The sequence below is a fragment of the Chiloscyllium punctatum genome, chromosome 23 (genome assembly GCF_047496795.1).
Source record: "Chiloscyllium punctatum isolate Juve2018m chromosome 23, sChiPun1.3, whole genome shotgun sequence".
Taxonomy (NCBI): Eukaryota; Metazoa; Chordata; class Chondrichthyes; order Orectolobiformes; family Hemiscylliidae; genus Chiloscyllium; species Chiloscyllium punctatum.
The window spans coordinates 83,305,955-83,322,555 of NC_092761.1; the positions used below are offsets into that span (position 1 = coordinate 83,305,955).

General features: G+C 50.9%; 1 protein-coding gene across 2 annotated transcripts in view; it reads left to right on the top strand.

Moving 5' to 3' along the window:
- Positions 1-3,108: 3,108 nt before the first annotated feature.
- dpagt1 (dolichyl-phosphate (UDP-N-acetylglucosamine) N-acetylglucosaminephosphotransferase 1 (GlcNAc-1-P transferase)) overlaps positions 3,109-16,601 on the top strand; it is a 29,133-nt gene continuing 15,640 nt past the window's right edge. The window contains exons 1-2 of one of the 2 annotated variants that reach the window (XM_072593316.1): positions 3,109-3,490; positions 14,338-14,458. In XM_072593316.1, coding sequence (XP_072449417.1) covers positions 3,336-3,490; positions 14,338-14,458 — 276 coding nt within the window. In that variant the 5' untranslated portion in view covers positions 3,109-3,335. The remainder of the gene's footprint in view (positions 3,491-14,337; positions 14,459-16,601) is intronic. The other variant, XM_072593315.1, reaches the window with a different exon arrangement.

Sequence of the window (16,601 nt, forward strand, 5' to 3'; positions counted from 1 at the left end):
CAGCTCAGCAATGTCCCCATGACTGGTCCTACCTGCCTACCTTCTTTTCCACCTATCCACTCCACCCTCCCTCGCACTATCACCTTCATCCCCTCCCCACTCACTTATTGTACTCTATGCTACTTTCTCCCCACCCCCACCCCCACCCCCCTCTAGCTTATGTCTCCACCCTTCAGGCTCTCTGCCTTTATTCCTGATGAAGGGCTTTTTCCCGAAACGTCGATTTTACTGCTCTTGGATGCTGCCTGAACTGCTGTGCTCTTCCTGCACCACTAATCCAGAATCTGGTTTCCAGCATCTGCAGTCATTGTTTTTACCTAATGGGGAAATTCAAACCAGTGTCTATAGGAAAACAACACATACAGACCAAATATTGAACTACAGAAGCAATCACCCCAACATCCACAAATGAAGCTGTATCAGAACATTATTCCAATGAGCAACCACACACAGCAGCACAGAGGAACTATGCAGAGCAGAAGAAAATCACCTATACCGTGTATTCAAAAAGCATGGGTGCCCAATGAACACAGTCGCAGATTTCTCAGCAACAAACCCAAACAAGCAGACAAAACATGTCCAGAAACCCTAGCCACTCTCCCCTACATCAAAGACATCTCGGAAATGACTGCCAGACTACTCAGACCCCTTGACATCATGGTAGCCCACAAACCCACCAACACACTGAAACAGCAGCTAATGAACTTGAAAGAGCCTATACAGACAACAAGCAAAACTAATGTCGTTTACAAAATACCGTGCAAGGACTGTAACAAACATACATTGGACAAACAGCCACCAGGATACATGAACTTCAACGTGCCACAAAACGACATGACTGTCTCTCACTAGAATCCTCACATACGGATCAGGAAGGACACCACTTCGACTGGGAAAACACATCCATTCTCAGATAAACCTAACAGAGACACGCACAAGAATTCTTAGAAGCACGGCATTCCAACCGGAAATCCATCAACAAACACATCGAGTTAGACCTATCTACCACCCCCTGAGAAAAAGAACAGGAAATGACATCACCACAGGAAATGACATCATCAACCCAAACATATAAATAGAAAGCAGGAATTATCAAGTGTGCTTTGCTTGGAGGCCCACTGAAGATCTTACCTAGTAGGGTGACAAAATGTCTGGAAATGAACCTTCCAGCTATGCGAGCAAACCTACCTCCAGAACCTCAACCTGAGCTACAAATCTTCTCAAAACTCGCTAACCACATTTTCCACTTTGGAACTTGACAGCCTCCTGGACACTATCAAATTCAATAACTTTAGGGCTTCAGCTTCTCCCATGACCTGACATTAACCTTCCTGATGAAGGGCTTTTGCCTGAAACATCGATTTTCCTGTATCTTGGATGCTGCCTCACCTGCTATGCTTTTCCAGCACCACTCTAATCCTGACTCTAATCTCCAGCATCTGCAGTACCCACTTTCACCTAACCTCCACAACCCAGGCCTTGTTCTAACCTTCATCTCCTCCCCCACTCACCCATTGTACTCTGTGCTACTCTCTCCCCACCCCCACCCTCCTCTAGCTTATCTCTCCATGCTTCAGGCTCACTGCCTTTATTCCTGATGAAGGGCTTTTGCCCGAAACGTTGATTTCGCTGCTCGTTGGATGCTGCCTGAACTGCTGTGCTCTTCCAGCACCACTAATCCAGTATTTGATTTTCAGCATCTGCAGTCATTGTTTTTACCTAATGGGGAAATTCAAACCAGTGTCTATAGGAAAACAACACATACAGACCAAATATTGAACTACAGAAGCAATCACCCCAACATCCACAAATGAAGCTGTATCAGAACATTATTCCAATGAGCAACCACACACAGCAGCACAGAGGAACTATGCAGAGCAGAAGAAAATCACCTATACCGTGTATTCTCCCAGTTTCATTCCCCACAACGTCCGGGACCGGGTCCGCAATCAAGCCCCAGGTCGGACTAGGCCTCAAAGAGCGAGCGCTTTGATTTTAACCCTACTGCGAATCCTCTTGCAAGGATGCCTGCCTTGAAGAAGTTTTCCTCCTCTCTCTACAAGAATCTCAGGGAGTCCCTCTCCCACTGCAACTCCCAGGTCATTTCCTCTGCTCTGAAGCTCTTCAACCATGTCCTGAAACAAACTCGGTACCACAGCCACATTTGCTTCAAACTTGCAGCTCAGTTACTAACTCCTTAACTTGTCCGACCTGCCTATCTTCTTTTCCACCTATCCACTCCACCCTCTCCTCCTTGACCTATCACCTTCATCTCCTCCCCCACTCACCCATTGTACTCTGTGCTACTCTCTCCCCACCCCCACCCTCCTCTAGCTTATCTCTCCATGCTTCAGGCTCACTGCCTTTATTCCTGATGAAGGGCTTTTGCCCGAAACGTTGATTTCGCTGCTCGTTGGATGCTGCCTGAACTGCTGTGCTCTTCCAGCACCACTAATCCAGTACTTGTTCTAACATAGTCTACTGTTACACACAACCCCTTTTTAACAATTAACAGTTCCCATCAATACTATTCACTCTCCTATCCTGATCGTTAATCACTCCTTTGTCTGTCCAAGTGTCTGTGTCTCTTTCTCTCTCTTTGAGCTCTATCTCTACCTATTGTTTACTCCTTGCCCCCTTCCCCACCAGCCTTTCTTCCACTATGTCTACATTTTCCACCGCCTTGGGACAGCGGCCAATGTAACCAAAACCCCCTCTCACCTCGGATAAACACTCTTCCATCTGCCAGGAGATACTAGAGTATGAAAACACATACCAACAAAGTTCAGAACAGTTTCTTTTGCGCGGTTATCACACTTATGAACAGACCCCTCATATATTCAAGTTAGAATTTCTGTAAGCCTTCACTGTAGCTGTAACACTATATTCTGCATTCTGTTCTATTACTTTGATGTACTTATCTCATGTACGATTTTCTGGATAGCACGCAAAACAATACTTTTCACTGTATCTCAGCACATGTGACAATAATAAATCAGAGACCAACTCACCTGGTGGAAGAGGGAAGTGACTACAACTCCCAGCATGCATGGCGCCGCGTGGTGCGAGTGCGCATGTGCAACTGATAGCGCACGCGCGCTCGCTCTTTGAGGCCTAGTCCGACCTGGGGCTTGATTGCGGACCCGGTCCCGGACGTTGTGGGGAATGAAACTGGGAGAACGCTACCTCTTCACGCGGTGACACGGACTCTCCTCGCACGGTGTGCGAATGTCACCTGCAGACCCCGAGTTTGTTTCCGTGCCGTGGGGGCTGACTTCATTCGGTTTGCCGCGTTTTCTCTGGTTATTGTTTGATTCCCCCCGGCCGCCCACCCGATGTCGGCCCTGCCCACACTCCCCCTGCTCATCAACCTGAGCTGCTCGTTCCTGGGCTTCCTGGGAACCCTCATCCTCATCCCCGCCTTCAGGGAGCACTTCATCGCCGCCAGACTCTATGGGATCGACCTCAACAAAACCTCCAAACAGCAAATGTGAGTGAGCCCGGGGGGGGGGGGAACACTCTGATTGGGGGGGGGAGGAAGGAACACCCTGATTTGGGGGGGGGGGGAGGAAGGAACACCCTGATTTGGGGGGAGGAAGGAACACCCTGATTTGGGGGGGGGGGGGGAGGAAGGAACACCCTGATTTGGGGGGGAGGAAGGAACACCCTGATTTGGGGGGGGGAGGAAGGAACACCCTGATTTGGGGGGGGGGGGGGGAGGAAGGAACACCCTGATTTGGGGGGAGGAAGGAACACCCTGATTTGGGGGGGGGGGGAGGAAGGAACACCCTGATTTGGGGGGGGGGGGGAGGGAGGAGGAAGGAACACCCTGATTTGGGGGGGGGGGGAGGAGGAAGGAACACCCTGATTTGGGGGGGGGGGGGGGGGGGGGAGGAGGAAGGAACACCCTGATTTGGGGGGGGGGGGGGGGAGGAAGGAACACCCTGATTTGGGGGGGGGGGGGGGGAGGAAGGAACACCCTGATTTGGGGGGGGGGGGGGGGAGGAAGGAACACCCTGATTTGGGGGGGGGGGGGGGGGGGGGGGGAGGAAGGAACACCCTGATTTGGGGGGGGGGGGGGGGGGAGGAAGGAACACCCTGATTTGGGGGGGGGGGGGGGGGAGGAAGGAACACCCTGATTTGGGGGGGGGGGGGGGGGGGGGGGAGGGGGAGGAAGGAACACCCTGATTTGTGGGGGGGGGGGGGGGGGGAGGAAGGAACACCCTGATTTGGGGGGGGGGAGGAAGGAACACCCTGATTTGGGGGGGGGGGGGGAGGAAGGAACACCCTGATTTGGGGGGAGGAAGGAACACCCTGATTTGGGGGGGGGGGGGAGGAAGGAACACCCTGATTTGGGGGGGGGGGGGAGGGAGGAGGAAGGAACACCCTGATTTGGGGGGGGGGGGAGGAGGAAGGAACACCCTGATTTGGGGGGGGGGGGGGGGGGGAGGAGGAAGGAACACCCTGATTTGGGGGGAGGAAGGAACACCCTGATTTGGGGGGGGGGGGGAGGAAGGAACACCCTGATTTGGGGGGGGGGGGGAGGGAGGAGGAAGGAACACCCTGATTTGGGGGGGGGGGGAGGAGGAAGGAACACCCTGATTTGGGGGGGGGGGGGGGGGGGAGGAGGAAGGAACACCCTGATTTGGGGGGGGGGGGGGAGGAAGGAACACCCTGATTTGGGGGGGAGGAAGGAACACCCTGATTTGGGGGGGGGAGGAAGGAACACCCTGATTTGGGGGGGGGGGGGAGGAAGGAACACCCTGATTTGGGGGGAGGAAGGAACACCCTGATTTGGGGGGGGGGGGGGAGGAAGGAACACCCTGATTTGGGGGGGAGGAAGGAACACCCTGATTTGGGGGGGGGAGGAAGGAACACCCTGATTTGGGGGGGGGGGGGGGAGGAAGGAACACCCTGATTTGGGGGGAGGAAGGAACACCCTGATTTGGGGGGGGGGGGGGGGAGGAAGGAACACCCTGATTTGGGGGGGGGGGGGAGGGAGGAGGAAGGAACACCCTGATTTGGGGGGGGGGGGAGGAGGAAGGAACACCCTGATTTGGGGGGGGGGGGGGGGGGGGGAGGAGGAAGGAACACCCTGATTTGGGGGGGGGGGGGGGGAGGAAGGAACACCCTGATTTGGGGGGGGGGGGGGGGGGAGGAAGGAACACCCTGATTTGGGGGGGGGGGAGGAAGGAACACCCTGATTTGGGGGGGGGGGGGGGGGGGAGGGGGAGGAAGGAACACCCTGATTTGTGGGGGGGGGGGGGGGGGGGAGGAAGGAACACCCTGATTTGGGGGGGGGGAGGAAGGAACACCCTGATTTGGGGGGGGGGGGGAGGAAGGAACACCCTGATTTGGGGGGGGGGGGGGGAGGAAGGAACACCCTGATTTGGGGGGGGGGGGGGGGGGAGGGGGGAGGAAGGAACACCCTGATTTGGGGGGGGGGGGAGGAAGGAACACCCTGATTTGGGGGGGGGGGGGAGGAAGGAACACCCTGATTTGGGGGGGGGGGGGAGGAAGGAACACCCTGATTTGGGGGGGGGGGAGGAAGGAACACCCTGATTTTGGGGGGGGGAGGAAGGAAGGAACACCCTGATTTGGGGGGGGGGGGAAGGAAGGAAGGAACACCCTGATTTGGGGGGGGGGGAGGAAGGAAGGAACACCCTGATTTGGGGGGGGGGGGGAGGAAGGAACACCCTGATTTGGGGGGGGGGGGAGGAAGGAACACCCTGATTTGGGGGGGGGGGGAGGAAGGAACACCCTGATTTGGGGGGGGGGGGGAGAAAGGAAGGAACACCCTGATTTTGGGGGGGGGGAAGGAAGGAACACCCTGATTTTGGGGGGGGGGAAGGAAGGAACACCCTGATTTTGGGGGGGGGGAAGGAAGGAACACCCTGATTTTGGGGGGGGAAGGAAGGAACACCCTGATTTTGGGGGGGGGGGGAAAGGAAGGAACACCCTGATTTGGGGGGGGGGAGGAGAGGAAGGAACACCCTGATTTGGGGGGGGGGAGGAGAGGAAGGAACACCCTGATTTGGGGGGGGGGGGGGGAGGAAGGAACACCCTGATTTGGGGGGGGGAGGAAGGAACACCCTGATTTGGGGGGGGAGGAAGGAACACCCTGATTTGGGGGGGGGGGGGGGGGAAAGGAAGGAACACCCTGATTGGGGGGAGGAAGGAACACCCTGATTTGGGGGGAGGAAGGAACACCCTGATTTGGGGGGGGGGAAGGAAGGAACACCCTGATTTGGGGGGGGGGGGGGAAGGAAGGAACACCCTGATTTGGGGGGGGGGGAAGGAACACCCTGATTTGGGGGGGGGGGGGGGGGGGGGGGGAGAGGAAGGAACACCCTGATTTGGGGGGGGGGAAGGAAGAGGGACACCCTGTTGGGGAGGGGGACACCCTGTTGGGGGAGGAGGGTTGGGGATAAACCCACTGGGGAGTGGGTGGCACAGTGGTTAGCACTGCTGCCTCACAGCGCCAGAGACCCGGGTTCAATTCCTGCCTCAGGCGACTCTCTGAGTGGAGTTTGCACATTCTTCCCATGTCTGCAAAGATGTGTAGGTCAGGTGAATTGGCCATGATAAATTGCCCGTAGTGTTAGGTGAAGGGGTAAGTGTAGGGGTCTGGGGTGGGGGGTGGTTGCGCTTTGGCGGGTCGGTGTGGTCTTGTTGGGCCGAAAGGCCTGTTTCCACACTGTAAGTAATCTAAATCCACTGGGGGGGTGGGAAGAAGGGGAGAAACCCACTAGGGGGAGGGGAGGGGAGGGGGAAGGGTGAGGAGGACAAACCCACTAGGAGGGGAGGGACATTCTTAAGGGAGACAGTCTGGGGAGGGTTAACCCTGGAGGAGGTGGGGGAGACACACTCTGGGGAGACACACTCTGGGGCTGGGGGGTGGAACCCTGAGGGGGTGGGGGGAAGAGAGACAGACAGACAGTCTGGGGGGGTGTTAATCCTTGGGGTAAAACCTGGGGAAGGAGAGGTAAGACTCTGGGACGATGGGGAGAGAGCTTGGATAGAGCCTTGAGTGTGGGTGGGGTGGGGAAGGGGAGATTCAGGAAGTGGACGCTTAGCCTGGGGAGGGAAGCTTAGGCTGGGAATGAGGAGCACATACTGGATTAGTGGTGCTGGAAGAGCACAGCAGTTCAGGCAGCATCCAAGGAGCGGCGAAATCGACGGTACATGCCAGCCATGTGCAGTAATAATTGGCACCAGGGTGAGTTGTAACCTGGTAGAGTGTCTGAACTGGAAAAGACTTGACAAAGCCAGGGGCCAGTGTCGCTATGCCTTCATTGTGCAACACGTGCTACCAGTGTGACTGGTATAACACCAGTAAGGAGAAAGTGAGGACTGCAGATGCTGGAGATCAGAGCTGAAAATGTGTTGCTGGAAAAGCGCAGCAGGTCAAGCAGCATCCAAGGAGCAGGAGAATTGACGTTTCGGGCATGAGCCCTTCTTCAGGAACGAGGAAAGTGTGCCAAGCAGGCTAAGATAAAAGGTAGGGAGGAGGGACTTGGGGGAGGGGAGTTGGAAGATAAGGTGAGGGTGATAGGCTGGAGTGGGGGTGGGGGCGGAGAGGTCAGGAAGAAGATTGCAGGTTAGGAAGGTGGTGCTGAGTTCGAGGGTTGGGACTAAGACAAGGTGGGGGAGGGGAAATGAAACTGGAGAAATCTGAGTTCAACCCTTGTGGTTGGAGGGTTCCTAGGCGGAAGATGAGGCGCTCTTCCTCCAGCCGTCGTGTTGCTATGGTCTGGCGATGGAGGAATCCAAGGACTTGCATGTCCTTGCTGGAGTGGGAGGTGGAGTTGAAGTGTTGAGCCATGGGGTGGTTGGGTTGGTTGGTCCGGGTGTCCCAGAGGTGTTCTCTGAAACGTTCCGCAAGTAGGCAGTCTGTCTCCCCAATATAGAGGAGGCCACATCAGGTGCAGTGGATGCAGTAAATGATGTGTGTGGAGGTGCAGGTGAATTTGTGGCGGATATGGAAGTATCTCTTGGGGCCTTGGAGGGAAGTAAGGGGGGAGGTGTGGGCGCAAGTTTTGCATTTCTTGCGGTTGCAGGGGAAGGTGCCAGGAGTGGAGGGGTTGGTGGGGGGTGTGGACCTGACGAGGGAGTCACGGAGGGAGTGGTCTTTTCGGAACATTGATAGGGGAGGGGAGAGAAATATATCCCTGGTGGTGGGGTCCGTTTGGAGGTGGCAGAAATGGCGACGGATGATACACTGTACATGGAGGTTGGTGGGGTGGTAGGTGAGGACCAGTGGGGTTCTGTCCTGGTGGCGGTTGGAGGGGCGGGGCTCAAGGGCGGAGGAGCGGGAAGTGGAGGAGATGCGGTGGAGAGCATCGTCGACCATGTCTGGGGGGCTATTGCGGTCTTTGAAGGAGGAGGCCATCTGGGTTGTTTGGTATTGGAACTGATTCTTCTGGGAGCAGATGCGGCGGAGACAAAGGAATTGGGAATATGGGATGGCGTTTTTACAGGGTGGGAGGAGGTGTAATCTAGGTAGCTGTGGGAATCAGTCGGTTTGTAGTAAATGTCCGTGTTGATTCAGTTGCCTGAGATAGAAATGGAGAGGTCTAGGAAGGGGAGGGAGGAGTCTGAGACGGTCCAGGTAAATTTGAGGTCAGGGTGGAAGGTGTTAGGAAAGTGGATGAACTGTTCAACCTCCTCGTGGGACCACGAGGCAGCACCAATACAGTCATCGATGTAGCGGAGGAAAAGGTGGGGGGTGGTGCCAGTGTAGCTGCGGAAGATGGACTGTTCCACATATCCGACGAAGAGGCAGGCATAGCAGGGGCCCATGCGGGTGCCCATGGCTACTCCTTTGGTTTGGAGGAAGTGGGAGGATTGGAAAGAGAAGTTGTTCAGAGTGAGGACCAGTTCAGTCAGTCGAATGCGGGTTGGTACGGCAGGAAAGGTAGAAGCGGAGGGCTTTGAGTCCTTCGTGATGGGGGATGGAGGTGTACAGGGACTGGATGTCCATGGTGAAGATAAGGCGTTGGAGACCAGGGAAGCGAAAATCATGGAGGTGGAGGGCGTGGGTGGTGTCCCGAATGTAGGTGGGGAGTTCTTGGACAAAGGGGGACAGGACCGTGACGAGGTATGCAGAGATGACTTTGGTGGGGCAGGAGCAGGCTGAGACAATGGGTCGGCCGGGGCAGCCAGGTTTGTGGATTTTGGGCAGGAGGTAGAAATGGGCGGTGCGGGGTTGTGGGACTATGAGGTTGGAGGCGGTGGATGGGAGATCTCCTGAGGAGATGAGGTTATGGATGGTCTGGGAGATGATGGTTTGGTGGTGGGAGGTGGGGTCATGGTCAAGGGGGCAGAAGGAGGAGGTGTCCGCGAGCTGGCGTTTAGCCTCAGCGGTGTAAAGATCGGTGTGCCAAACTACCAACGCACCTCCCTTGTCTGCCAGTTTGATAGTGAGGTCGGGGTTGGAACAGAGGGAGTGGAGGGCTGTACGTTCCAAGGGTGAGAGGTTGGAGTGGGTGAGAGGGGTGGAGAGGTTGAGGCGGTTAATGTCATGGCAGCAGTTGGCTATGAAGAGATAGAGGGCAGGTAAGAGGCCAGCACGGGGTGTCCACGGGGTGTGTTGGAGATGGGCGAAGGGGTTGTCAGAGGGTTGGCGAGATTCCTGGCACGGAGGCGAAGACGGCGGAAGAATTGTTCGATGTCTCGCCGTGTGTTGAACTCGTTAATCAGAGAGCGTAGGGGAATGAAGGTGAGGCCTCTACTGAGGACTGATCTTTCATCCTCAGAGAGGGGGTAGTTCTGGAGGGATGGTAAAAATACGGCAGGGCTAGGAGCTAGGTCCTGGTGTGGGGCTGGAGCTGGGAGTGGGGACAGGGTTAGGCTTGGGGTCGGGAATCGGGGCAGGGACGGAGTGGGGGTGGGGTTCGGCTTGGGGACGGAGATCGGAGTGAGGGTGGGGTTAGGCGTGCGGGTGGAGATAGGAGTGGGAGCGGGGTTAGGCGTGCGGACGGAGATCGGCGTGGGGGCGGAGACGCATGCAGCGTGGTCGTTGTGCATGTGAGTGATGGCACTGGGGGCGGAAGTGGCTGCGGTGACGGCAACCCCAGGGGCGGAAGTGGCTGTAGCGACGGCAGAAACGGTGTTGTTCCCGATAGCCGTGGACCCCGCGGAGGCCACAAATCTGTCAGCGATGGTCTTCCTGGCGATCGTGGAGGCGGTTGTCTGGGCGGCGATCGCGGAGGCTGCATGGTCGATGGGGGCGGAAGTGACGTCACCATAATACCAGTGAGCCTGATGTCGGTGGTGGGCAAGTTGTTGGAGAGAATCCTGAGGGGCAGGATATCCATATATTTGGAAAAGCAAGGACTGATTAGGGATAGTCAACATGGCTTTATGCATGGTAAATCATGTTCACAAACTTGATTGGGTTTTTTGAAAAAGTAACAAAGAGGATTGATGAGAGCAGAGCAGTAGATGTGATCTATATCTTCAGTAAGGCGTTCGACAAGGTTCCCCATGGGAGACTGGTTAGCAAGGTTAGATCTCACGGAATACAGGGAGAACTAGCCATTTGGATACAGAACTGGCTCAAAGGTAGAAGACAGAGGGTGGTGGTGGTGGGTTGTTTTTCCGACTGGAGGCTTGTGACCAGTGGAGTGCCACAAGCATCGGTGCTGGGTCCTCTACTTTTCATCATTTACATAAATTATTTGGATACGAGCATAAGAGGTACAGTTAGTAAGTTTGCTGGTGACGCCAAAATTGGAGGTGTAGTGGACAGCAAAGAGGGTTACCTCAGATTACAACAGGATCTTGATCAGATGGGCAATGGGTTGAGAAATGGCAGATGAGTTTAATTTAGATAAATGTGAGGTGCTGCATTTTGGGAAAGCAAATCTTAGCAGAACTTATACACTTAATGGTAAAGTCCCAGAGACTGTTATTGAACAAAGAGATCTTGGAGTGCAGGTTCATAGCTCCTTGTAAGTGGAGTCACAGATAGATAGGAAAGTGAAGGCGGTGTTTGGTATGCTTTCCTTTATTGGTCAGAGTACTGAGTACAGGAGTTGGGAGGTCATGTTGCGGCTGTACAGGACATTGGTTAGGCCACTGTTGGAATATTGTGTGCAATTCTGGTCTCCTTCCTATCTGAAAGATGTTGTGAAACTTGAAAGGGTTCAGAAAAGATTGACTAGGATGTTGCCAGGGTTGGAGGATTTGAGCTATAGGGAGAAGCTGAACAGGCTGGGGCTATTTTCCCTGGAGTGTTGCAGGCTGAGGGGTGACCTTATAGAGGTTTATAAAGTTATGAGGGGCATGGATAGGATAAATAGGCAAAGTCTTTCCCTGGGGTGGGAGAAGTCCAGAACTAGATGACATAGGTTTAGGGTGAGAGGGGAAAGATATAAAAGAGACCTACGGGGCAGCTTTTTCACACAGAGGGTGGAACATGAATGGAATGAGCTGCTAGAGGATGTTGTGGAGGCTGGTACAATTGCAACATTCAAGAGGCATTTGGATGGGTATATGAATAGGAAGGGTTTGGAGGGATATGGGCCGGGTGCTGATAGGTGGGACTAGATTGGGTTGGGATATCTGGTTGGCATGCACGGGTTGGACCGAAGGGTCTGTTTCTGTGCTGTACATCTCTATGACTGTATGACTAATATTCTGAGAGTGTCTGTGCCAAGAGAATGAAGAAGAAAGAGAGATTCCCATTCATATTGCTGTTTCCTTCATAAGTAGTCCCTCTGGATTGAATATGACTTGCCACTACTGCAGTTCAACAGGTTTTGAGATAGCAGAAAAGTCACTCATGTTATCTGTGGACTCTTCTGTGTGGTGTTGATTGAGGGGTTGGTGAAATGGGTTATTTGGTGGTTTGTGCGCACTATCCAATAGCCTGAAACCAATTCAATAAAGTCTTAATCTGTTTGGTACTTTCCCGGATAAACCTATATTTTGGTTGATCGTAAGCTCAGGTCATCCATGAATCCACAGGTATGTTTGTTTGACGTCTTCAATTATGCTTTGAGGGCATCCCTAAAATGTTTCCCCACTATCCTCCTGAAATCTCCCCCTTGACTAAGTTCTAGTTGAGTGGTTGCTTTGGGATTCTGATGTCAGGTCCATGAACTCCGTCTCTCATCTGGTGGTGCTGATCTTTGAGTAATTAGTACTTCGTTGCTGGGTAAGTTAGCTTTCATTTATATCAGGCTTTTCATGACCAGCAGAAGCTTCAAAGAGTTTACAGCAAATGAAATAATTTTCAAGCTGAGCCCACTTTAATATACTGCGTGAATGTAAATATTAGTTAATGTCATTTCCACTTCTCGCTAAAGTATCCAAACTTTGGCAGGAGCAGTTTCTATGAGGCAACTGTGCATTAGCAAGATAATAAATGAGGTGGGATTTCAGACCTCCAAAGATTTTACATGTGCAAAAGTCAACCCCTCCATTTTAACTCAAAATTTGGTCCTACCAAACTCATGTAAAAGTTGAATTTCCTTGGTAGTTGATCAGTCTGTTTCAAAATGATCAGAAATTTATTGGTTGGGTGCTACAAATTTTGTATGTCTAGACATCTGATTGCTGAACATTATGTTTCTAAACACATCTCATGAATTATAATACACAAATGTAAGTAATCCATTTCGTGCCTGACTATTACTTTTAAGTAGCATCCTCGATTTGAGGATTAAAGAATCGCCTTTGTATTGTAATTTTACACTGGGCCAGAACAAGGTGTGTCCCAGGTTTACCTCCGCCAAGGTAGGGATTGAGCTCCCTGTAGCTGGTGTTGCTCTGATCCACATACTAGCCATATAGCCAAGGTAACTAACCGGCCCTATTTCATACCCCCATGCCTCAATAAACTTGCCAGTATTGAAATACATGTAACTAAAACAGGGAGTGTCAATTTGTCCTGATGAGAGTGGAAAGGAAGGACTTGCATTTATAGAGTGACTTTAATTATCTTGTGATGGTCAAAAATGCTCTTTGCCAATGAAATAGTTTTTAAGTGTATTCACTGTTGTAATGTAGAACAACGAACATTACACCACAGGAACAAGCCCTTCGGCCTTCCAAGCCCACGCTAATCCAGATTCTCTATCTAAACCTGCTGCCTATTTTCTAAGGATCTGTATCCCTCTGCTCCCTGCCCATTCATGTATCTGTCTAGATAAATCTTTAAATGACGTTATCGTGTCCACCTCTACCACTCTGCTGGCAACGTCTTTCAGGCACCCACTGCCCTCTGCAAAAAAAACTTGCCACGCACATCTCCCTTAAACTTTTCCCCTTTCATCTTGAACTTGTGATCCCTAGTAAATGAGTTCCCCACTCTGGGAAAAAGCTTCTTGCTGTCTACCCTGTCTATGCCTCATGATTTTGTAGACCTCAATCAAGTCCCCCCCCCCCCCCCCCCCCCCCAACCTCTGTCTTTCTAATGAAAATAATCCTAATCGACTCAACCTCTCTTCGTAGCTAGTGCCCTCCGTACTTGGCAATGTCCCGGTGAACCTCCTCTGCACCGTCTCCAAAGTATCCACATCCTTTTGGTAATGTGGCGACCAGAACTATATGCAGTATTCCAAATGTGGCCAAACCAAGGTCTTATAAACTGAACATGGCCTGCCAACTCTTGTACTCAGTAGCCAGTCCAATGAAGGAAAGCATGCTGTATGCTTTCTTGACCACTCTATTGACCTGCATTGCCAACTTCAGGGTACCATGGGCCTGAACACCCAGATCTACATATAGGAAAAATGTCAGGCTGCTTACTAAACAGTGAGCAGATGTTCTGATTTAATGTGCAGAGGTAAGTATTATTCCATGCACTGTAGAGAACTCTCTTGTCCTTTTTCGCATCAGTTCTGTAGGATAATTTACATCTATCTGAAAAAGAAACAGGGCCTCATTTTAATAACACACCTGAAAGATGGCAGCTTTAACAGTGCAGCACTCAGTCAGTACTGCAGTCGAATCTTAGAGATTTTGCTCAGCTCTCCAAAGTGGGACTTAAACTTAAAACTTTCTAATTCTGACATGTTACTTCAGCCTGTGAACCACAGTTGACACTTTTCATTGGCTAACGTTATTGATGTAATGTTAACTTTGCACACCACTGAAGGCATTAGGACTTTTTTGGGTTAATAAACTAAGCTGTCGTATCAAAGGATATAAACACTGCAATAATTTGCAAAGTAATATGCTTTCAGCTTGCTTCTCAATCATACAGCCAGCCTGGTAATGCTATAAAATTTTAACTCCTGCTTGGATGCCTCTGTTCAAAACTACTTGTTAAAGAGTGACTTTTGTTCAGTTGCATTCCTGTTAAATTTCTGCTTATTTGTCTTGCAGCCCAGAATCCCAGGGAGTAATCAGTGGTGTTGTATTCCTCATCATTCTTTTCTGTTTCATCCCTGTTCCTTTTCTGCATTGCTGGGTGAAAGAGCAATGTATCAGCTTTCCTCATGATGTGGTAAGTTATTTGCTTCTGACCCCAAAATGCCTATGGATTGCTATCATATCCCTAAGCTGGTTTTCAGTATGCTATTCCTAACTCAGACAATGTTACCCTGTACCTAAAATACTTTAACAGCAATACTGGGCGGTCAAATCTGAAATTCATCTGTGATCTCCTAGAGACTGCTCAAACACCAGAGGGACTGAGCAATGTTAATTCAGTTTAGTCCTTTGTATGACAAATATAATGGACAATTAGCGAGTTTTGAGAAGATTTGCAGCTCAGGTTGAGGTTCTGGATATAGGTTTGCTCACTGAGCTGGAAGGTTCATTTTCGGACGTTTTGTCTCTATACTACGTAATATCTTCAGTGAGCCTCTGGATGAAGCACTGCTGGTGTTTCCTACTTTCTATTTATATATTTGGGTTTCCTTGGGTTGGTGACGTCATTTTCTGTAGTGATATCATTTCCTATGGTGATGTGATTTCCTGCTCTTTTTCTCAGGGGGTGGTAAACAGGAACCAAGTCAATGTGTTTGTTGATAGAGTTCCTGTTGCAATGTCATGCTTCTAGGATTTCTGGTGCATGTCCCTGTTTGGCAGGTCCTAGGATGGATGTGTTGTCCCAGTTGGAGTGGTGTCCTTCCTTATCTGTATGGATACTAGAGAGAGGGGGTCATGTTGTTTGTGGCTAGTTGATGTTCAAGTATCCTGGTGGCTAGTTTTCTGCCTGTTTGTCCAATGTAGTGTTTGTTACAGTTCTTGCATGGTACTTTGTAAATGACATTAGTTTTGTTTATTGCTTATTGTCTGCAGAGGGTCTTTCAAGTTGATTAGCTGCTGTTTTAGTGTGTTGGTGGGTTTGATACAGATAAGGAAAGACACCACTTTGACTGGGACAACACATCCACCCTAGGACAAGCCAAACAGAGACATGCACGAGAATTTCTAGAAGCATGGCATTGCAACCGGAACTCTATCAATAAACACATTGACTTGGATCCCATTTACCATCCCTAAGAAAAAGAACAAGAAATGACGTTACCATAGGAAATGACATCACCGACCCATAGAAAGCAGGAACCATCAGCAGTGCTTCGTCTGAAGGCTCACTGAACATGTTACTTAGTATGGTGACGAAACATATGAAAACGAACCTTCCAGCTCAGCGAGAAAGCCTACATCCATAATGGAATACTATTGACAAATCAAGCAACCATTTATGGTATTATATAATTTTATACATTACAACAATGATAATTTCAAGGTAATACCTCATGAGCTGTAAAGCATGCCATGGTCATAAAATTCACAATATAAATGCACATCCTTCATTATTATCTTGAGGTAACTTCCATGAGTTCCCAAAGCTTGTATGTATAATACCCCATCAGTAATCTTCCTTGTTGTTTTAGTAACATGGAACTGGGTATACTTCATCTGTGAACTTTCGACCATCCACCAGTGCCTTGTGCTCTCTGTTCCAGCAGTTACATTGCTGAACCGGTTCCTTTAACCAGACAGTTTTGTGCTCCCACATTTCTGATGTTGGGCTAAAGGAATTGATGTTAATATTGAATTCCATCCCTAAGGCCCCTCCACCTCACGTTCCTCCTTGATGACACTTCCTAAAGTCTATCTGTTGGACCAAGCTACTGGTCATCAGATCCACTATGTCCTAATGTGGCTCATTTTGTTTTATCATGCTTGTGTGACATGTTTAAGATGTTCCATAAATATGTTTTTATTCATCATATCTGCAGCCTTATAAGGGGATGAAAGTTGCAGATTGTTGTTGTGAAAATGTGTTCTTCTCAATCTAAAAGAAGTTTACAGTAACCTTTTTACAAAGCTTTTGGTCACCTGTCCTTGTATTCTTCTTATGTAACCTAATGTCAAGTTTTATCTGATGTGCCTGGGTTGGAGGGTTTTTGAGCTGTCGGAGAGGCCAAATAGGCTGGTGCTGTTTTTACTGGAGTGTCAGAGGCTGAGGGGTTATCTCAGGTTTGTAAAATCATGAGGGGCATGGATAGGGTAATAGACCAGGTCTTTTCCGTGGGTTGGGGGAGTTCAGAACTAGAGAGCATAGGTTCAGGATGAGAAAGGAAAGATTTAAAAGGGACCTAAGGGGCAAATCTGTCACACAAAGGGTGGTGCGT